Below are 24,263 nucleotides of genomic sequence, written 5' to 3' on the forward strand. Positions count from 1 at the left end.
GGTTTTTATACTGTACAAACCGTACTTTCTATCGCCCTACACCTACACTACACCTAAACCTAGCCCTCACAGGAGACTGTGCACACTTTTACTTCCTCAAAAAAACTAATTGTGCATGATTTATAAGCCTGTTTCCTCATGGGGACCTGAGAAATGTCCCCACAAGGTCAAAATCTACAGGTATTCCTATCCTTGTGGGGACATTTGGTCCCCACAACGTGATGAATACCAGGTGCACACACACACACACACACACACACACACACACACACACACACACACACACACACTTATATATATATATATATATATATATATATATAAGTGTGTGTGTGTGTGTGTGTGTGTGTGTGTATTCAAGCAAACCTGTGCATTACATTACCCTTTTTAAAAAAAAAAAAGTGTTTTACTATAAGACATTAGTTATGAACATGTTTCAATATGTTTTACAACCACAAAGTTTATTCATTAGTACTTTTTGTCTTCTTTTTCAACAGTAAAACTAGATTGGGGACATGTGTTAGAGTGCATGTGCTGATTTTCTTTAAAATAAATAATGTTTCTTGTGTAGTCATACATTTTTTAAAGGGATAGTTCACCCAAAAATTTAAAGTCTGTCATCATTTATGTATTCTCCAAATGTTTATTGTTCCAAACGTGACTTTGTTTCTACTGTACAAATACTAAAGAATACAGATTGTTTTCCCCTCAAGAATATCTCAGTATTATTATTATTATTTTCATTCATTAAATGAAAGTATCCCACTTGTAGAAAATTTCCCCCGTTAGCAGCACACATTCCCAAGATTTACACATTGTAAATCTTATTATATAAGATAAATCACTTTATGACCTTTAGAAAAAATGCAAAGAAGATGTATATTGAGTACAACATACATCAAAGCATTCACAATAATGTAAATCTACTAAAATGTTTTTTACCCAACACAGACCTACAGGCAAACGTGTGTAAAATTGTTGAAATAATAGTGGAAAAATACAAAATGATTGGTAAATGTATATGAAAATATATAAATCATAGTTAAGACTACATATCATTTGTACATCAATGCACATTAACGAATGATTTGTTAAGCAGTCCTATGACAGTTTATCATGTATGGGAAACACCGTCGTCTAGTCATAGATTTAAGCATAACAACACTTGACAACATTTTGGAAATAACATCAACTGTTGCTGGACATTAATTTATACCTGAATTATGACACTGTAGTAGCCATTAAATTGCACACACTGAAAAGTTAAAAACGGGTGAAATACGCTTTGACTCAATGTACCTGGCCAATTATATGGCCGCATTCTGTCCTCTGTTTATTTTAAATGAATATTCATTGTAGTGGGCGGGGCATTTTAAGGGGCGTGTCTATTCTGTTTACCGTGGACTGTTTGATTACACTCGTCAATTAGAAGTAATTTATCAATGGATTTTCTAGAAAATTACTTTTATTCGACGTTAATTTGACATGTATGAAAGACTTATACACTATGTAAGCGTCTCAGACTGACATCCTTGTGTTTGGAGAAGAATGGAGGAGAAATCTGCCTCAGGTTATGAAGGTAACGTTAATCACTTATTATAAACGATACAGGTTAATGATATTCTATCAGGTTAATGACATTCTTGGCCGATAACCCTTACTAAAAACGTTAGCACAGTCAAAACTGTTATCAAGTTTTTAAAGTGTTTATTGGATGGTCAAATAAGCACAAAAGCACGTTGCTGCAAAAGTCCGTTTTAAGTACCGTCCCCCATTATCTTAATTTACCTGTTAAAAAGGGAGTAGTTCTCACGGATTATGTCGTTTATTATTGTGTTAACATTTCATAAAACATTGTGGACATTTACTGATTGCAGCTGTGCCGTGCTTTGCATTTCTGTGGGAACAGTTCATCATAAACTGTTCCAATCGTCAAAATGTCTGCCATGACATATTTTCGATGAATTTTTATTTGGTAGCTTGACATGACATACAAACACGACGAACTCTTAAATAAAAATACTCATGTGTTGTTATTATTGTTGCAAATAAAATACAATCCACAATTAAACAGTATGAACTAAAGAAACTAAAGTAAACTGGACAAAGGCTCTTTTACTAAGTACAGTCTACTGATATATATAGATAGATAGATAGATAGATAGATAGTTTTCCAGTGTGTGTGCTGCTTGTGTCCAACATGGATGTAATGTCACTAGTGTAGTGGACTAGTCGTTGCTTATGATGAGTTGTTGCATTATCTCTGTAGGAGCGGTGAGCTGGCATATGAGTCTCTCTAAACTTGCTGTGGCTGTGGCTGTTATTAAGATCGGACCATCAGGTGGAGCCAGACAGTTTGCTGAATCTCTGGCTGATAGACTCAGACAGCAGGATGAAGGCTGGAGGTCCAAAGCTCAAAGTCTTCATGAAGATCTGCTGCGTGTCAGACAAGAGCTGCTTCTCACACACTTACTGTTCGAGACAAAAAGTAATGCTGGACCAGGACATGGTAGGACTTTATATCAATCAGACCTTGAAATTCATGAAAATTAATCTAAAAAATAAATAAATATATAAATAAATCCCTTTTCTGTTGATGCCATGCTCTAAACTATTTCCAACATTATGTTGAGACTTGTTTTATACTTAAAAAATAAACAATACTATTAAATTGTTCATCTGTTTTCCAGACACTTAAAAGTGAGTAACACATAAACAATCTGCAACAGATTAATCCTTACCTTTATTCTTTTCACAACATCTCATAAATAAAAATGTGGATTCTGCATTATAGCAGAAACATTGCCTAGTGTAGGCAATTTGAAGTCTTAAGTTGTTGTTAAATAATTTAGTCTCACCACAAGAACATTGTGGATATTTTGAAAGAACATTGAAAAGAATTTTGAAATGCTGTAGAATATTCAGACTAGCTCCTGCAAATGACTATGAAATATATACAGAAAGTTTGCATGACAGACTGGTTTGACCTGCAAGATCAAAAAACATTGCAGAGAGTGGTCACAGGATGTAAGCTACCAACATTTCAGGTCCTGTTTCCATCTGCTATTAAGATGTGTTTTTTAGTAATCCGATCACAATTGGTCAACACTAAATTCAACTTCATTCTGAAACTGTTATTGGATTGTATTTCACCTAAAATTTCAACATGCTTCAATTAATATGCATAAAGCTAAACATTCTAAAATGTGGCTGTAATTCACTCACAAGAAAGTGTTCAGACACCTTGACATGCAGCAAATGTGTGTGTAAAGGGTGAAACAAGTCAAACCTAATGAAACATTTGAGAACACACTGGATAAGCTTGAAAGCAAAGGGATGCACTGTGTTAGACAGCTTATCAAGCAGCTAGCAGTGTGGCAGTAAGTCAGGAGAGGTGTCGTATTTTGACAGAGAAAGCAAATATGGTCATTTTTTGCAAAAGAATTGCTGAAATGTGACTAGAGGCTACTTTGTTGTTATTACTGTAGTACTGTAGCTGTTATTTAGTGTTAAGCTATTGTAGTTGGGTTAGGTGGCTTTGGTTTTATTGTGAAATTGTTATGCAAATTTGTTGTGTTTTGTATTTACTTTAATTTATATATTTACATATCCTTTAAACTTTTAATGTATTGTTTATTTTATATATATATATATATATATATATATATATATATATACTGTATATTTTTTTTTAAGTGGGCACTGTTATACTTCAGGACCATATACTTCTAAATATAGAACTCTCCAGCGCTAGCCATGGTGTAAAACAGATAAATTAAACAACATAAACTAATGCAAACTATTTGTGTTGACTGTTATTTTTTTTATTTAATTTTTTATTTAATAATTATTATTATTATTATTATTTTTTTTACAATAACTGAAAGTTACAAAAGCAACTATCAGTGCTGAATCAGTGCTAATAACATTTTTCAGTTAGAGCGGGAATCAAGGCTTCTCGTGACATTATTTCTTGCATAGGAAGTCTATTAGACAACATTTAGGGTGTAGAGGGTGTAGGCTCTCTTTGATTTTCAACTGTGATAACTAATGCACTCACCTGCAGAGTCAGACACCAATGTTTTTTAAGTAAAACACATTTTCCGTTATGAGTTGTGATTGTTGTTGAGCGTGTTTGTTGTATTTATATAAGCCTTGTGTTAATGCCTAAACAAACTATATTAAGGGAGGAAAATGTGCCAGGTTCTGAAACAAATGCTCCAAATGAGCCAGGCATGAAAACAATGGACAGATGTTTCATCTTTTTTGTAAAACATGAGTTTAGATGTTTAGTCTGGACACAAGTTTGAATATCACAGAATGATGCTCATTTGCTGTGTTTTGCTTTCTCAGGTCAAGAGACTGCCATAGTACTCTCCCAGGATGACCCGCAGCAGTTAAAGGGTGACTCTGGCTGTGACACTGCTAACAGCTCACAAACACAGATATACAGTGCTCAGGGCCCATTTTTGCCTCCGACCCCTCCAAACAGTCAGAACTTTACCCTCCAAGACAGGAAATGGCGCCAGGACCACAGGCTGTTAAAACACATGCAGTTCCTACGCTGTTTAAATGGCTTGCGCAGAGGCTATGAGTTGCGTCTGTGTCAAGATGGTGATGTGGTCTGGGATTCAGTAGTGCAGTTGCTGGATTCCGTGGTGGAGGTTTTTAGGCAGGCTCATGTTGGACAGCCTCTACATCACCCAGAGCAGCTACATCATGCTGCACAGGTGGTGGCACAGACTCTGAGTCGAGGAGGAACACAGAACGGGTGTTCATTGCAGCACTTTAGGAAAGTGAATGACCTGTTGAAGGAGATGGTCAGCCTATTGCTAACCAACCAACAACTCAATTCGGTAAGAGAGATTTGCGTATTGTGGGTAAAGCCAGTTGCAGCCAAGACAAGAAGTGTGTTAAGAAACTTATAGGTATCACACACCAGATGCGTCTTTCTGTACTTGCATGCTTGAGGTTGCAATCCAAAACAGTGAATCTAATCACAATACAGACAGAAGTTCATAAACAAAGTAGCATCAGTGAGTTTGAGATTTGGTGTATGAAAAAACAAATGCAACAGCTCAAATTAATAGCTTAGAAAGGTACTGTATTGTTGTTAAATTTCCCAATAAATGTCTGTACAAAATATATCTTCCAGTTAAAAAAGAAGTCATTATGTACATTAACAATAATTTGGGACGAATGTAATTCAATGGAAAACTGTAGTATGTGAGTGGCTTTGCACTTCCGACAGACAGAAAGTGGTTAAATTGGTACAGTATGCATACATCCAAAGAAAACAATGTGCTGAAATTTGAGAGCAATCTGTCGTCTACCAGGCGCATCTGGTATGTGACTCCCTTCATATATATTAGTCATATTTACACTTTTGTAGCATTTAATTCATTCATTTCAATTCTTTGTCTCTAAAGTCCACTTATGATATTAGTCAAGGTTTCTTGAACTAATTTTGCAGTAGTTTTAGAGGTTTTACTCATAGGGCTGGACAATAATTCAATATCAATAAATACCACAATATAATTTTTTTCAATAACGGTGATATGATTTTTAAACACATTTCCAATATTTCAATATACATTACTAGTGTTTCCCATATATTGATATCTTCAGAAAAGTTTTGATGATAAAGGTCCTGTTTCCATCTGCTATTCATTAGCAGATGGAAACATTTGATCTGATAAAGTAGCACTCATGAGCTCAGCTCTGATTTATAGATAGCCATTACTGGAGAAACCACTGTTTCTACCGCTCCAAAAGTGCCTCCTGCTGGCAGAGAACGAATTTACATTTTCAATAAGCCCGTCTCAAGCAACATGTTTTTGTTGTGGCTTACTCTTTTTTTCTGTTTTCTGCAGCAACTCTGAGAACTTTTCATATTCTTTATTCTGGCTGAAGCACTTTTGATTAAATCTATGAGAATAATCAGCCTATGTTATAGTTTGAAGTTAAATATATTAATACTAATAAGGTGAGTCTGAGAGTCTTATGTTTATTTTTGACAGTAATCTCACATTTCTTGTTTGTATAAAGGCAAACAATAAATAAAAGTGATTTTTTTTTCTAAAATATTGTATGGGTTAATAGGAGGTTTCATAGACTTGGCAAATTTATTTTTCAGACATTCTTGGCAGTTTTTCTGAGGCTTTTTAAAAATATTTTTCATGTCAATGCTCTGAATTATTTTGTATTGACCAAATTAAGAAATATATTGTGATATAAAATTTGGTCATATCGTCCAACCCTATTTATGAGCCAACTGCCAAGAACACCTACAGTAGGTGTCTGTACCTAAAAACTGAATTTGCCAAGTCTATGAAACCGTCTTCTATTAATCTTTATAATAATTTAGAAAAAGATGGCACAAATGAATTAATGTTCACATTTGATTAGTAGTAACAAAAGTGTTTCAGCCAGGAAAAAGAATATGAAAAGTGCTCTGAGTTGCTGCAGAAAAGAGAAAAAAGAGTGATCAACAACAAAAACATGTTGCTGGAGACGGGCTTATTTAAAATGCAAATTCATTCTCTGCCAGCAGGAGGTGCTTTTGGCGTGGCTGAAGCAGTGACTTCCCCTGTAACGGCTGTACACAAAGCAGCACTGAGCTCATGAACGTGACTTTGTCAGATAAAATGAAATAGCCATCAAAACTTTTCTGAAAAAAAGATTTATTCAACAAAGTTATCCGGCACAAATAAACCAATGTAAATACTGGTAACATACCGGAAATGTGTTTAAAAATCATATCACCGTTGTTGAAAACAATTATATCGCGATATATAGAGATATTAAATTATTTTCCAGACCTACTCATAAGTACATTTCATTTACAAATTTTGTGCCAGGGCACCCTTTATGTGCTGCATCTGCAGTGTAAAAATAGATTTACCTGTTCAATGAGACAACCTCATAGAAAAATATAAAAAATATATATAATAAATATATTAAAAATTATGTTAAAGAAAAAGATCTCTCTACATGTTATTGCCAGTTTTGTCATCCGCCATGCACTCAGCTTGTTTTGTTTCTTCAAGGTGATTTATGTTTGCCCGTATTGTTCTTGATTTACAATGTCATCAATAACATTTGCAACATTAGTTAATGAAATCAAGAAGGAAAATGTAAAGACTCTGCAGATATGCTGGGTGTTAAAGATATAGTCTTCAAAAATAGCACACTAGTGTTCTCATTAGTTCATCTCTTTCTAATAAAGACAGATCTTTATTCAGTGGTAGGAGAGATCAGTGTACATAATACTGTAGACAATACAGAAATGATCAGATCAGAGTAAATCTAGAGTGTTTTTTCATGATAGTGTGTGACACCATGTACATGCTAATTCAAATCAAAATTGTTTAAAACTGTTTTGAGTTATTTTGCAATATTGATTTTTAGAATTGTCTATTTCAATATTAAAATCCCCTACAACCGGGGTCGTCAACTGGCGGACCGCGGTCCAGATCCGGACCGCAAGATGCGTCCATGCGGACCGTGAAAGCTTTTGACATAATTAAATTAAAAAAATGCCAAACGCTATTTGAAAAACGTGAGTGAGTGAAAAACGTTGATGGAAAACACATTATGTTGGTGTTACGTTGCAAAATATTGTAAATATATCTTTTTATACTGTATTTTTATACATATTTATGTTTTAAACCATGAAGGTTATCACACAAGCAAAGTGAAAACTGCGCAATATGTTAAAGTGAAACAGCACTTCCAGCATCTGACGTGCACATTCTCTAAGAGACAATGATAGACGAATATACTTCATATGCGGATATTAATTTACTTCCCTAATATTTCTCTTGTGCACCGAACACAGTGGGGAAAAAATAAAAAGAAACGTATTTTGTGTATGCTAAGGGTTGTTTTTGAAAGTCGGTTCTTGAAATAAAGCTCTTAATTTTCATTGAATACTGTAGTGTTATTACTAATAACACTACAGTCATCAATGAAAATTAAGAGCTTTATTTCAAGAACCGATTAGGGGTAACTTATTAGGGGTTAAGAAAGTCTTAATTATGATTTCAGGTGGTCTTAAATGTGGGGACTGAAAGGCAAGAATTGCGATGAAACTTTATAAGGCTATTTATTGAATAAATATGAGCGCTGCACGTTTCAAAGTCAGCTGTGGCGCTGTTTTGTGTACCATTCTAATAGCGCCTCCTGCTGGAAGAGAATGATCTGACATTTTTAATCAGCTCGTACGTCTGCTGTTGTCAAAAAGACCAATGTAAAAAAATCAGTCCATGGTTTTAAGCACCAAACACGTAGAGTTGTAAATGTTAACTGATGGATCGACAAGATCATGTGTTATACAAATTTAAACAATTAAGGCAATAAAATATATGTTAATTAATATAATACTTGATTGACAATAATTGTTTAAATTAATATAAGAATTGATACTTTTGACTCTTGAAGGCTGGAATATGAATTTTATAATTTAAGAAATCTTTTTTGCTTTGTGAAACCTGCATCTCAATTGTAAATCATGCTTTTTACAGTCATTTTAATAATTTATTTGTTTATTAATGTATTTTTTGTTCAGGTCTTTAAAAAGGTATTTAAATGTCTAGATTTAAGATAAAATATGCTGCAGATACCCTGGTATCGCAAAAAAACATAAATAGTTCATAAATAGACCTCGGCTGGTGAGCAGGGTTCATTACCGGACCTCGAGCCGTTTTAGTTGAAGACCCCTGCCCTACAATAACAAAACAGGAAATTGCTGATAACAGGGTGGAGCGTATTTAGAGGCCTGTAAATAATGAAAAATGGCATTGTGCTAATAGGTTCCATTCTCTAAATATTCTCAAAAATTTCAAGGACAAATAAATACCAAATGACACTTGCTTGCATTAACAGACATCTTTAAATAGAGTAGCTACTCCTCCACCTCTCTTAACAATGCTGCAGAGACATAAAATTTAAGTAATCTAAGTCAATCCAAGTTTCACTTGGAAACATGAAATCCAGGGCCTGCATTCCCAAAACATTTTATCTTGCCACTAGGAGTTCTCCTAAATAGCAGTAAAAAGAGTTTTCTCTTAAAACCTATTAACAAAGCTGCTGAGACAAACTTTTACTAAGGAATAGAGAGAAGTCTTAAGCTAAGAGTAAGGGTGGGGTTGACCTTGTTGCTATGGATGATTTCAGCATGCCTACTAACTATTCACACAGTGATTGGCTGATAGTGGAGGAGACTCTGTTAGAGATTTGTTCATAGAAATATTGTAGAGCATGATATAATGTTGCCATATTCAAATAAAGTAAAAAAAAAAATGTTTCCATATTCAATTACAGATTTTAAAATGCTGGCTAAGTGTCACTAATTTAACAAACATATGTTCAGCTGATTGTCAGCCTTTTACATACGTGCTTCTCATAAACAATTAGCTGATATGCATATAAACAGCCTTTTTATTAACAGAATAAAAAAATCATGGCTGATAGTAAGATATGCAAACTAAAAAGAAAAACTTCTTGCCCAACTTGTTAATGAAAACAAGGATATAATCAAAGGAAAATTTGGAGTTGGGATAACATCCAAAACCAAAAAAGTTCCGTGGGAAAACTTATGTGTGCAAATGAGTGTTTCTAAAAAGTTTATGTTCCAAGGCAGATTGTCAGCAACAGCCATTTTAGGATAGTTGGGAGTTGGTCTTAGTGACTTAGGAGTCCTCCTCACTACTCCTAACGTTTCACAGATTTAGGAGCTAGTTTTAGTGCTAAAACGCTTTGTGAAATACTCTTAGAGCAAAAATTTAGGAGTAACGGCAAGTTATGAGCTACTTTTAGCCTTAAGATGTTTTGTGAATACGGGCCCAGGTTGTTTGTGGTGATAAGGTCATTGACTAAAAGTGATTTATTTTATTTTATAATTGCAAACCTTACAGTATCATTTATTACTGTTTACTACTGACATAAACAGATGTTACTCCATGTTGTAGACAATAAACCTTTTGCCACTAGCCCACTACAAAAGTTTTTAACTGATCCTTCAAAATACATTGCCCAAAATACAGTGTGCGAAAAGCTACTAGCTTACTACTAGTAGCTTTTCTAGCTACTAGAGAAGGATAAATGGTAACAGACATGATAGCTGACACTGTGTCTACACCGGACGCTAGCGACGCGACAAAATACAATAGAACCTATTATGCTGTCTACACTGGATGCGGCGCGGGGCAGTGCGGCACGACACGGCAAATCCCCAACAGTAATCTGCTGCCGCGTTCTATTTATGACGTGCTCACACAAAGTTTAAATGATTTGCAACGGTCGCTTTGTCGCATCCAGCGTAGACAGACTTTAGCTGTTGCGGCGCGGCGCGACAACTGTCGCGTCCGGTGTAGACGCGGTGTGAGAGTGAGTCAAACAGACTCCCAGAAGAGATTGTTACGTCCAGAACACGTGAGTTTAATTGGCTGGTTCTAAATGTTTTTTGGCCATGATTGAACCCTCCTCGGCCAAAGACTGTGCCTACATTGGACTTATCTATAGTCCTAAGGGCTCTTAAGGAGCCTCCCTTTGAGCCTCTTCAAACAGCCGGCCTACGGGACATGTCACTCAAAACCGCTCTGCTCTTGGCCCTAGCATCGGTCAAGAATGTAGATGACTTGCAAGCCCTGTCAGTCAGCGCTTCCTGCATTGAGTTTGGACCTAATACCTGTAAAGTTGCTCTTCAGTCACGCAGAGGTTATGTACCCAAGGTGCTCTCACCTTCATTCAGAGTCCAGGTTATTTCCCTGTTAGCCCTACTCATGATGGATGGCAAGCTGGGTCCCAACTTATTGTGTCTGTCTGGGCACTCATAGTCTACAATTGAGTGCTCCAAGTCATTTAGGCAAACAGAGCAGCTCTTTGTGTGTTTTGGAGGCTGCCTTAAAGGGCTGCCATTCACAAAACAAATGCTATCTCACTGGATTGTAGATGCTATAGCCTTGGCTTATGCCTCAGCTGACTTGCAATGCCCTACAGGTGTGCGGGTCCAATCCACTAGAGGGATGGCCTCCTCCTGGGAGTGGTCCAGTGGGATTTCCATAGGTGAAATCTGTGTGGCCACCGACTGGTCGTCATCGTGCACGTTTGCCAGGCTTTATGATTTCCCTTCCCTTCAGCCACGTATTTTGTCTGCTTAAACAAATTATTTCTCCCTATTGTGCTTAGAACTCAGTTAGCTACTCAGTTAGCTCATGTTGAGCTAAGTGCTTGAACTGCCCTTGAGTTAAGTGCTCTAAGATTGGGCTTCTGGAGCAGGTCATTCTGTATCTGCTCATAGCATGACGTGACTGAATTTATTCCCCATACACAACGCAAAGTGAACGTTTGAAAAGGAAATGCTCCGGTTAGTGATGTAACCTTGGTTCCCTGAGATAAGAGAACGAGCTTTGTGTCACTGGATATAAGCTGCACGTGAATCGATAACTGCTGCTTTAGTCGAATGATTCTGATGAAATGACGCTCTGAGCCGACTTATATAGAGGTCGACTCTGCCCCTTCTGGCGCCATTGGTTTGTGCAGCTACACAAATGTTAACAAATCAGGCTTTATTAACAGAGAAAACAGGAGTTTCCTAATACACCATGCTCGTTTCCTTTTCACATGGAACCAAGGTTACGTTAATAACCAGTGCATTTGTTGTGGAAAACAGTATCTAGCACAACGTTTATGTGTTCCTTTCCACAGAGGACATGTCTGTTTAGTGGAACAAACACCTATGCTAATATGATGCTTCAAACACGCTTGGCTCAGAAGTTAACAATCTTTAAGTCCATCACCTGCAGGTGGTATGGTTTCATTTGAAGATGGTCTTGATTCATTGCTAAGGCTTAGTTTTAATTGAGATATCAAATATATACAGTGAGGGAAAAATAATTTGATCCCTGCTGATTTTGTACGTTTGCCCACTGACAAACAAATAATCAGTCTATAATTTTATTGGTAGGTTTATTTTTACAGTGAGAAACAGAATAACAACAACAAAAATCCAGAAAAACACATTTCAAAAAAGTTATAAATTGATTTGCATTTTAATGAGTGAAATAAGTATTTGATCCCCTATTAATCAGCAAGATTTCTGGCTCCCAGGTGTTTTTTTTTTTTTTTTACAGGTCACGAGCTGAGATTAGGAGCACTCTCTTAAAGTGCTCCTAATCTCAGTTTGTTACCTGTAAAATTACACCTGTCCACAGAAGCAATCAATCAATCAGATTCCAAACTCTCCACCATGCCCAAGACCAAAGAGCTGTCCAAGGATGTTAGGGACAAGATTGTAGACCTAAACACGGTTGGAATGTGCTTCAAGACCATCGCCAAACAGCTTGGTGAGAAGGTGACAACAGTTGCGATAATTTGCAAATAGAAGAAACACAAATTAACTGTCAATCTACCTTGGGGCTCCACCTCGTGGAGTTTTAATGATCATGAGAACAGTGAGGAGTCAGCCCAGAACTACACGGGAGGATCTTGTCAATGATCTCAAGGCAGCTGGGACTATAGTCACCAAGAAAACAATTTGGTAACACACCATGCCATGAAAGCACATGTACAGGATCATCTGAAGTTTGCCAGCGAACATCTGAATGATTCAGAGGAGAACTAGGTGAAAGTGTTGTGGTCAGATGAGACCAAAATCGAGATCTTTGGCATCAACTCAACTCGCCGTGTTTGGAGGAGGAGGCATGCTGTCTATGACCCCAAGAACACCATCTCCACCATCAAACATGGAGGTGGAAACATTATGCTTTGGGGGTGTTTTTCTGCTAAGGGGACAGGACAACTGCACCGGATCAAAGGGACGATGGACAGGGCCATGTACCGTCAGGGCCAGGGCATTGAAAATGGGTCGTGGATGGGTGTGACCAAAAACATACGGCCAAGGAGTGGCTCAAAAAAAAAAAAAAAAAAAAGCGCACACTAAGGTCCTGAAGTGGCCTAGCCAGTCTCCAGACCTTAATCCCATAGAACATCTGTAGAAGGAGCTGAAGGTTCGAGTTGGCAAACATCAGCCTCTTAACCTTAATGACTTGGAGAGGATCTGCAGAGGAATCGGACAAAATGCCTCCTGAGATGTCTGCAAACCTGGTGGCCAACTACAAGAAACGTCTGACCTCATGTTGTCACAGTCCGGTCGGGTTGAGGAGTGGAGATGGAGGAGGAGAACCGGAGTAAATTAATATTATAAAGTTTATTAAATAAAACACTGAAAATAATTACAAACAAACAAAAACCAGGAGCATTAAACGAGAACATGTAACATCAACGACGGACACTGGGGTGTGAACTGACACAGACTAAATACACAGAAACGGGGGCGTGGTAACAAACAAGATCACGAGATGACGAGGGGGAAACACAAATATGGGCAAGACTGAACCAACTAAACATAAACCAAAAGGGGGAGACAAGGACTAAACCATAGAACTAGAAACAGATGGGGAAATACACTGGGAAAACAGAACAGAACAGAACAGAGACAAAATACTGACACGTTTTGCGAAGGGGTCAAACTTACTTATTATAATGCAAATAAATGTATAACTTTTTTTGAAATGTGTTTTTCTGGATTTTTTGTTGTTATTCTCTTACTGTTCAAATAAACTTACCATTCAAATTATAGACTGATCATTTCTTTGTCAGTGGGCAAACATACAAAAACAACAGTTGAAAGTTGGTCACACACTGTTAACAGTCATCAGCTATATAATGGTAGTATATAATAAACGTAAATAAGAAAATCATATACTTGTAATATACAACAATGGCAAGTAGGGACGCACAATATTGAATTTTAGAATTTCTGATATGCCTATATTTTTCATATTATACCAATATATGCACATTTTTTCCTTTGTTTGGAAACAATGCAAAGTCTTATCTGTCCAGGGGTTAAAAAATAATAATTTGGGGTATTTTTACAATAGCAAAAACAGTAAGACAGCATCCAGTAATCCTAATATGTTTATTTTATAAATGGAGTAATTATTTTCTGTTGTTTTGGAGGGTTAACAATCTGGGTCAGTTTCATCAGATCAGTCTGACATATGGTCTCCTTCTGCTGTTAGTTATCAGTTCTTGACGTGCTGTCAGAGTGTCTGCTGGCTCTAGGAGGAAGTCCTGTTGTAAGAACTACACTTGTTCAACTCCTGATGTCTCAGATCATTCAGCTGGCACAGCAGCTATGGGACACCTGTAAGGTAGGTTACTCCACACTACACCTAGCGATCACTGTAAAAACTTCACCAAACAAATGATTCTCCCTATTGAGAGACTTCCGTATGAGGGGAAGTTCAATATTGAACATAAATATTTTCATAGAATATTGATTAGTATAAAAGTAAAAAATGGCTTTGTAACAAACATAACCTGCCGAAGTCCTTCTGTGGTTGAATAGTCTGTTGGCCAAATTAATTAGATCCAGTAAAGAAGTACAGTACAACTGTTGTTGCACAAAGGTGTGTTGGTGTCATGTGCAGTAGCGAAAACTGTTAAGACTTTTGTTGTATTTTTGCTACAACCCATTGGCAGCACTTTTTCAGTCACTGTTATTGCCTCTTCACTGCATCTGTACACTGGTGGTATAATATCTTTATTTTAAATATTTTACATACAGTGTAAATATTTTACATTTTCAAATAAGTGTCATTAGTCTATGTAATATTTAAATAATTCTGATATTATTAATTAATTAATGAAAAAAATAATAACAATATAACAGTATCTTTACCAATAATTTTACAGTAAGTCAAGCGTTGTCATCTTGCATCACCCTTTCAGGTTTCATCAGAATTGGACACACTTAAAAAAAAAAAAAAACTTCTCAGGGCCCTGCACTTACTTTTATTTTTAGGAGCACTTGTGAAATTTTAGAAGCACCTACTAATCAATTGTAACGAGGACTCTGGGAAGCGTGTAAGATCCTGATGCGAGCTTTATTTAACACAGCGTAGTCAAGACAGGCAGGGTCGATCTCCAAACAAACAGAAACACGAAGGCAAGACAAAAGCATGATCCAGTAATAAGGCAGAACGTCAAAATCCAGTGAGCAGTCCGAAAGTAACAAATAAACAAGGCTATGAAACTAAGACAAACTATGGCAATGGCAAAATAACTGTGACTATGACAATGAAACAAAACCGTGAAAATAACAAAACAAGGCAAGGAAATCCGAAAAACGTTTGTAGAGTCTGCACAGCAAAACAATACTTTGCGGGGCCTGTTTGGTAGTAACCAACGAGGCAGCAGAGGGAGCAGCAACAGTCAGAGTGAGTAAGGGCTCCCTCTGCTGGCCTGGTGTTACAGAACCCCCTTGGTTCTTGGCTTGGTTCATGAAGATCTGCTGTAACTTGGCTTGGCTCATGAAGATCAACTGTGGCTTGGCTTGGTTCAAGGACAACAGCAGCAACTTGTCTTGGCTCATGAAGATCTGCTGTAACTTGACTTGATTCAGGAACAACAGCTGCGACTTGGCTTGACTCATGGGGCACAGCTGTGACTTGGCTTGACTCATGGAGAACGACAGCTGTGTCTTGGCTTGACTCATGGAGAACAACAGCTGTGTCTTGGCTTGACTCATGGAGAACAACAGCTGTGTCTTGGCTAGACTCATGGAGAATAACAGCTGTGTCTTGGCTAGACTCATGGAGAACAACAGCTGTGTCTTGGCTTGACTCATGGAGAACAACAGCTGTGTCTTGGCTTGACTCATGGAGAACAACAGCTGTGTCTTGACTTGGCACAGAAAGTGTAGCCCTGACTTGACTTAACACCGGAGGATCAGGCATCACTTGACTTGATGTCAGAGGAACGGTTGTGACTTGACTTGGCTTTGAAGGAATGGCTGTGACTTGACTTAATGTTGGACGAGCAGCTGTGGGTTGAATTGGCTTAGAGTGAGCAGCTGTAACTTGACTTGGCTTTGAGAGAACAGCTGTGACTTGATTTGGCTTTGAAGACACCCCTGTGGCTTGGCTTGACTTAGCTGGAATAGCTGCGACGTGGCTTGGCTTTGCTGGAGCAGCTGCGGCTTGGCTTGACTTTGCTGGAGCAGCTGCGACATGACTTGACTTTGCCGGAACAGCAGCTGTAACGTGACTTAACTTTGCAGGAACAGCAGCTGTGACATGACTTGACTTGGCTGGAACAGCAGCTGTAACGTGACTTGATTTGACAGGAACAGCAGCTGTAACGTGACTTGACTTGGCAGGAACAGTAGCTGTAACGTGACTTGACCTGGCAGGAACTGCAGCTGTAACGTGACTTGGCTTGGCAGGAACAGCAGCTGTAATGTGACTTGATTTGACAGGAACAGCAGCTGTAACGGGACTTGACTGAGGAACCTAGTCTAGAAGGGCAGCCATGATAGATGCAGATTCTGGAGCAGGAGACATGACATGAACAGGCTGTAGCTTGACTGAAGTGGCATAAGCAGGTGCTGGCTTGGCTGACGTGGGTTTAGGGAGACCAGCTGCTCGAGCCGACAGCAGCGGTGGGTCCTCCACGCTGGACACCAACCACCTCAAAACAGAGTTGACATGATAAAGTGCAGATGTAGAGGCCATTTTGTGTACAAGGTCCAATGCGACCGCCATCTTGTGCAGTAGCTCTGGTGTGGCAGCCATCTTGAGTGCAGGCTCTGGGCTGGCAGCCATCTGATGAACAGGCTTTGGGATGGCGGCCATCTTGGCGACAGGCTCTGGTGTGGCGGCCATCTTGTGCAGTGCCTCTGGAAGGGCGGCCATCTTGTGAACAGGCTTTGGGATGGCGACCATCTTGTGAACAGGCTTAGGGATGGCAGGCATGGCGTAAGCAGGCCCTGGAGCGTCAGGCATGGCGTGAGCAGGCCCTGGAGCGGCAGGCATAGCGTGAGAAGGCTGTGGCTTGACAGACGTGATGTGAGTAGGTTGTGGTTTGGTAGATGTGACGTAAGCAGGCTGTGGCTTGGCAGACTTGACATGAGCAGGCTTTGGCTTGGCAGACATGATGTGAGCAGGCTTTGACTTGGTGGATGTGACTTGAATTGGTTGTGGTACGGGAGTTACTGCAGGATTGTGGGGTCCCTCATCCGCAATCCCAACAGTAAAAGACGATCCCGCAAGCAATAACGCATAGTCAATATATTGTTCCAAAGTCCAGTGAATGTTGCCTCCAGGCAGGCCAGAACGAATGGGGTAAGTCAGTCCTACTCTAAAAATGTCCTTGAGTGCCACATCATTAAAGTTAACCAAGTGACGTATTTGGCAAAAGTCCACAACATAATCCTCAATGGGGCGATTACCTTGTTTTAGACAGAGGAGGCGTGATACCGGGTTCATGATGATCTGTGTCCAAAAGCCGCTGGATCTTTGGTAGGCAAAGTATTTCTGTAACGAGGACTCTGGGAAGCGTGTAAGATCCAGATGCGAGCTTTATTTAACACAGCGTAGTCAAGACAGGCAGGGTGGATCTCCAAACAAACAGAAACACGTAGGCAAGACAAAAGCGTAATCCAGTAATCAGGCAGAACGTCAAAATCCAGTGAGCAGTCCAAAAGTAACAAATAAACAAGGCTATGAAACTAAGACAAACTATGGCAATGGCAAAATAACTGTGACTATGACAATGAAACAAAACTATGACTATGAAACAAAACCGTGAAAATAACAAAACAAGGCAAGGAAATCCGAAAAACGCTTAGTAGAGTCCGCACATCAAAACAATACTTTGCGGGGCCTGTTTGAATGGCCACCACCACTACAGGAAGTAACCAACGAGGCAGCAGAGGGAGCAGCAACAGTCAGAGTGAGTAAGGGCTCCCTCTGCTGGCCTGGCGTTACATCAATAATCAAAAAATCTGATCAAAAATTAGCCTTCCCATTACGAGGTGATATTTAACTCCTTAAAGTGATTGTAATTGTAATGGCGTTTTCCTAACTTTATTAAAAATGTCATCTTTTATGTCAAATTCTTAATAAATTATTTTATAAGCTTTCTAAAATTTCTAATTAAAAAAACAGCATAAGAACAAGTAGAATAAGAATAAATTGAAATCAGTATTAACAAAATTAATTTGTACTACAGAGGTGCAACAGAAGAACACAAAAGTTGCTTTAAGGTGTATTTTCATGTTTAATGAAGCTCAGAGGTGGCATGAGTGCAATCAAATTCATAATTAATCTTCATTTTGAGATTAATGTTTTAAATATAAAATTTTTAATATAGAAATATTAATTGATTTAAATAGCTGAAAAGATACTTTAAAAAATTTACTAAAACTGCCAGTAGGTGGCGGCAAGTCTCTGATTCAATTACTGAACCATTCATTCATTTGATTTGTTAGAATAGCTGATTCATTCAAGAAAAAACAAGTGACTGTCTTTATGAATGGGAAATTGATTACATTTTTATTATAATCAACAAAGGTCTCTATACTGCTCAATGAATCTCTTATTTACACTCACTCTACACTTTGTTTATGAAAGGATTAATGAGATATGTCTGTGACACGTAGAAACCTTTGATGCTCCCCCTCAGCACTGGTGCTCCTAAATATTTTTTCATAGTCGCACACAGTTTTCAGTTGCAAATGCGACAGAAATGGTCGCACTGTAGAGTCCTGCTTCTATGTCCACCCTTAAAATGAATACATTTCTCTAGAAAAGAAAGATATGGAATATAACAAAACACACTATAGTTGATTTAGCCTTGTGTTATCCTACAGGCACAGAGCTCCCAGAAGTCACCATCTCAAACGTAACTCTGTATTAGCTTATTGGAACTATTTGTTGGTTAAATAGAGCAAAAACAGACAATACTGCTTCTAAAATATATCTTGTTTAATATTCACTTATTTATTGATATGTTGTTGTATAAAATAAAAGTTTGCGCTAAATATTTGGGAGAAAACACTATTGCTTGTGTGATATTGATTTTGATATTGATATTGTAATTCTATTACATGTTATTTATATTAAAAAATACTCATACAAGGGCATTTTTTGCTTCCATATCTTGAATTTTAGGGGTATTCAAATTGCTTTTTAATAGGCTTTTCACTTTTAGTGAAAGCATGCACTATGAATCCGCACACATAGAAGTCTGTCAAACTATTTTATATTAGAACGCTACCATCAGAGTGAATGTCAACTTGTGTTTTTAATTGTGTGTGACTTACTCATTAATGCAAGTTTGTACACCCCTAGCAATAAATACAACACATGAAAAGAGATCAAAAGAGTGAGAAATTGAATTTGATCCATACCAGGGTCTGTATTCACAAAACATTTTATCTTACCACTAAGAGTTCTCGTAAATAGCAGTAAAAGTTTTTAGCTAAGAGCTTTCTCTTAAAACCTATTAACAAAGCTGCTGAGACAAACTTTTAGTAAGGAATAGAGAGAAGTCTTGAGACAAGAGTAAGGGCGGGGTTGACCTCGTTGCTATGAATGATCCAGCATGCTTATTATGCACACAATGATCGGCAGTGATTTGTTCATAGAAATATTGTAGAGCATGATATATTGTTGACATATTCAAATAAAATAAAATAAAAATGTTGCCACAAAGATTTTAAAATGCAGACTAAACCCCGGTTTTACAGACAAGGCTTAAGCCTAGTCCTAGACTAAAATGTAAGTCTGAGCTGTTTCAACTGAAACAAAATTGCACTGATTGATCTTAAAATATATCAGTGCCTTTGTTTTGTCTCAAGATGCACACCTGTAATGTTTTTTTCCAAGCATTTTTATAAAAATGACTTAAATGTCCTAATTGAACTATGGCCTAATCCTGGCTTAGTCTAAGCCCTGTCTGTGAAACCGGGCCTAAGTGTCACTAATTAAACAAGTATATGTTTAGCTGATTGTCAGCCTTTTACATGTGTGCTTCTAATAAACAATTAGCTGATATGCATATAAACAGCCTTTTTATTAACAGAATAGAATAATCATGGCTGATAGTAAGATATGCAAACTTAAGAGAAAACCAAACTGGACGCAAGAACAGCTGTTACTTCTTGCCCAACTTGTTAATGAAAACAAGAATATAATCAAAGGAAAATTTGGATTTGGGATAACCTCCAAAACCAAAGAAGTTGTGTGGGAAAACCTATGTGTGCACATAAATGAGTGTTTCTAAAAAGTTTAGAATTTTAGGATAGTTGAGATTTGGTCTTAGTGACTTAGGAGTCCTCTTCACTACTCCTAATGTTTTACAGATTTAGGAGCTAGTTTTAACGCTAAAATGCTTTGTGAAATACTCTTAGAGCAAAATTTTAGGATTCCTAAATGTAGGACTGAACTGCCATTATTTTAAAGATTTTCTCCTAAATCGGCAAGTTATGAGCTACTTTTAGCCTTAAGATGTTTTGTGAATACGGGCCCAGGTCCCATAAAACAGGGGTTCTCAAACTATCTGGAGATAGGGACCCCTCATAGGGCAGAAAAAATTCCACGTGTGTGTGTGTGTGAGAGAGAACGATGGGAAAGGGTTGAGCAAGTAAAAATTAACTGCAAGAACACAGTGGAACACAATGTAAATAGTGCAAAAGGCTTTGTATAGTCCTAAAATGCAATGAAAATGCACTGATGCAATAACAGGCAATAAACAGAGAGAATCAAACTTTTTTGGAATGACTTCATGTGTTAGGAAAATATATGTTTAACTGGTGTGTGTGTGGAGTGGGGTGGGGTGGGGGACAAGTAAAAATTAACCCTGCAGCAACACAGTGGAACACAGTGAATATAGTGCAAAAGGATTTTTGATAAGAATAATATAGTGCTAAAATATAAAATACAATGACAATGCACCAATGCAGTAACAGGCAATAAAAAGAGAGTATGTTTACCCAGTTTAACAATTAACACTGCAGAAACATTGGAACACAATGAAAATAGTGCAAAAGATGTTTGTTAAGGATAAGTATAGTGTTCAGATATAAAATACAATGACAATGCACCAATTTGGGATTATCAATACTTGACCTTTTTAAATATTTATCCATTGTGGATTCTAGCCTAGTAACGTTAGGTTAGCGTTTTTATAGTGCTTTGACGGATTGATGTAATGTAACAACAAAGTTTGTATTGGCCCAGAATTAAAGTGGGGGGAGTGCTGAACATAATGCGCCGGTTTAATTGGCTTTCATTCATTAGCTGGAGACGTGAAGTTAAAGTCTGAGGGAAATGTTTTGGCAGATTGATACGGTGATGCATTGCTGCCACACACAGTTTTTTCCACACTCAGCTATGTGGTTATAACGACATCTTTTCTCGTAAAAACGACATCTTTTCTCGTTAAAACGACATCTTTTCTTGTAATAACGAGATCTTTTCTCGTAAAAACAACATCTTTTTCTCATAATAACGACATATTATGTCATAAAAACGATCTGATATTCCTGTTATAGATGATATGATTATATTATGTGAGCGAGCTAAGCGTTTGTCCGCGCTGTCTTCGCCACAGTCCTGACATAAAGGAGAAATACACTGTTTTAATAATTTTAATGTAATGGTTTCAATTGTAGCGGCATGTTTATTAGGATTAATCTCCAATCTGCCCTCAGACCCAGAGGATTTAAGATGATCAGATCAAAACTGTTATTTCTGAATAATCGACTCTGAGCTTGGAATATTATTTGGATGAAAGTTAGATTTTACAGAAAATTGAAATACGATCATAAAGAAATAAAAGAGAAATGACAAACGGTTTGATTGTATTATGATAATAATAATTTCGTTCTGTTTCAAAAATGAACAAAATTAATGAAAAAAAAAAAAATCAGTTTTAGTATTTTTGTCCGTGGGTAAAAAGAGAGCTTTAATAATTATGTGGGCGGCAATGAAAATCCACTTTTCAACTCAACCTGTCTTTACTGTCTATCGCATCATCCAGAATAAATACAAATACAAAAATACAAAAATCTAGCTTAATTTCGTTTTTCCTTTTCTCAAACAAAACGAAATAATAATAATAATAATTAAGCTATTATTATTATTAGGCCTATTATTATATTTTTTATTATGAGTTATATTTATTTATGCTCGTATTTCAATTTGCTGTTAAATCAATCAAAAAGTCGATTATTCAGAATTAATAGTTTTGCTTATCTTAAGATTTTATAATAAAAATAATAATACACCTAATAATAATAATAATAATAAGCATAATAAAAATTTGAGGGGCCTATTATTATTATTTCATTTTGCTTGAGAAACGTAAAAACGAAAAGGTAGATTTTTCGTATTTTTGTTCGTGGGTAAAACACATGAGCTTATTGCTTGAATATTAATTTAACATGCCTGGGCGGCCTTGATACTTAGTATGATTATATACAAATGATAAATTATGTATTAGACATTATTAAATTTTATCTTTAGCTGAATCAAGCCACAAATCTGTACTAAAGACTGTACACTACCTCTTGTTGGATTTATACGAATTAAATAAACACAATTTTGTTTTCGATTATTTTATTGACATAGACCTTTCAAGCTGCATAGAGACATAAATTGTGAGAGCGCACCCTGTATTTTTACAAAGGCAATTTGTAACGTTTTGGTGTTATTGTGGAAGTACATAAAATAAAGCAGACTTTTATATTTCTTTCCTCTGTAATCACAATGTAAGGGATCGCGCTGGTGCCGCCGACCCGAGAAGTTCATATATGAGACTTGCAAAGAAACGTTATTGTGACTAATTTGCAGAGCGGTACATCAGACGAACATGTATTCTGCATGATGGGATAGGCAGTAGAAAAGTGGCTTTTCAGGGCCGCTCATGGACAAATATTAAAGCATAAGCACTCTTTTCATGAAAAAAAATCATTTATTTTTAATTTTTTAAACAGAACGAAATCATCATCATAACACGATCAAACGTGTGTCATTTTTCTTATTTATTTCTGATACTATTTAGGCCTACATTTTCTGTAAAATCAAACTTTCATCCAAATAATATTCCAAGCTCAGAGTCAAAAATAACAGTTTTGATCTGATCATCTTAAATCCTCTGGGTCTGAGGGCAGATTAGTATGGAGATTAATCCTAATAAACATGCCGCTACAATTGAAACAATTACATTAAAATTATTAAAACAGTGTATTTCTATATAACTCCAGCAGCGTGCATCCTCCTTTAGGTCAGGACTGTGGCGAAGGCAGCGCGGACAAACGCTTAGCTCCCTCACATAATATAATCATATCATCTATAACAGGAACATCAGATGGTTTTTATGACATATGTCGTTATTACGAGAAAAAGATGTCGTTTTAACTAGAAAATTATGTAATTTTAATGAGAAAAGATGTAGTTTTTACGAGAAAAGATCTCGTTATTACGACATAGCTGAGTGGGAAAAAAATAAGTGTGTGGCAGCAATGCTTCACCGTAGATTGATGTAATGTAAATGCCGAATTCTCATTGGTCTAACGTTTCACACGCGGGAGTAATGACGATGGTCCCTGCACTTTCTCCGGGTTTGATTATATTTTGTAGCAAACTTTCCACGGACCCCCAGGAAGTGCACCACGGACCCCACTTTGAGAACCACTGCCATAAAACATTTTTACAGCTCTAAAGTAAGCATAGACCCTTTCGATTTGAGCCATTTGCATGCATGCGATACATTTGCGGGTGACTCACCCAAGTAGGCGTCCCCAGCTGTTATCACTAAAGTATTGTTTGGTGGTGTATTTAATTGTGTCGTACCAGCTGACACTGAAGCGTCAGCGGAAACGTTCTGCGACTCTTTCCTGCGTGACTTACCCGAGCAATGTAACCGACGACGCACATAAGTATTCCTTTCCTCTTTTACTCTTCTCTCTGGCCTCCTCTATCATGTGTTTCCAATTCATTCCGGTGGTCTCTACACATCGCCCTAACGTCACACGCACACGTCAACGCAATCTTTCTAACCTGTGTCCTATCGACACCTCTTCCACTGAACCTTTCTCTTTCACGGTTGGTCCCTGGAACTGCCATTTAGCTGTCAACAAAGCTGACTTCATTTCGGCCTTTTCTTTGCAATCTGGTCTGAGTGTCCTAGGCTTGACTGAGACCTGGATTCGTCCAGAAGACTCAGCAAACCCAGCTGCTCTATCTAATAACTTCTCCTTCTCTCACACCCCTCATCAGACTGGAAGGGGTGCGGCTACTGGATTGCTCATTTCTAACAACTGGAAATACTCAACCCAATCTCATACAATCACTGTACCATCTCCTATAAAACTCCATGTTGTGGTAATTTACCACCCTCCTAGTCAA

At 37.4% G+C, this 24,263-nt stretch overlaps 1 protein-coding gene across 1 annotated transcript in view; it reads left to right on the forward strand.

Annotated features, from left to right (window-relative positions):
- Positions 1-1,548: 1,548 nt before the first annotated feature.
- mei4 (meiosis-specific, MEI4 homolog (S. cerevisiae)) overlaps positions 1,549-24,263 on the forward strand; it is a 44,242-nt gene continuing 21,527 nt past the window's right edge. Inside the window, exons 1-4 of the mRNA XM_073852935.1 lie at positions 1,549-1,579; positions 2,270-2,509; positions 4,354-4,856; positions 14,088-14,219. Of these exons, the coding sequence (XP_073709036.1) occupies positions 1,549-1,579; positions 2,270-2,509; positions 4,354-4,856; positions 14,088-14,219 (906 nt within the window). The remainder of the gene's footprint in view (positions 1,580-2,269; positions 2,510-4,353; positions 4,857-14,087; positions 14,220-24,263) is intronic.

Source organism: Garra rufa, chromosome 13, assembly GCF_049309525.1.
Source record: "Garra rufa chromosome 13, GarRuf1.0, whole genome shotgun sequence".
Taxonomy (NCBI): domain Eukaryota; kingdom Metazoa; phylum Chordata; class Actinopteri; order Cypriniformes; family Cyprinidae; genus Garra; species Garra rufa.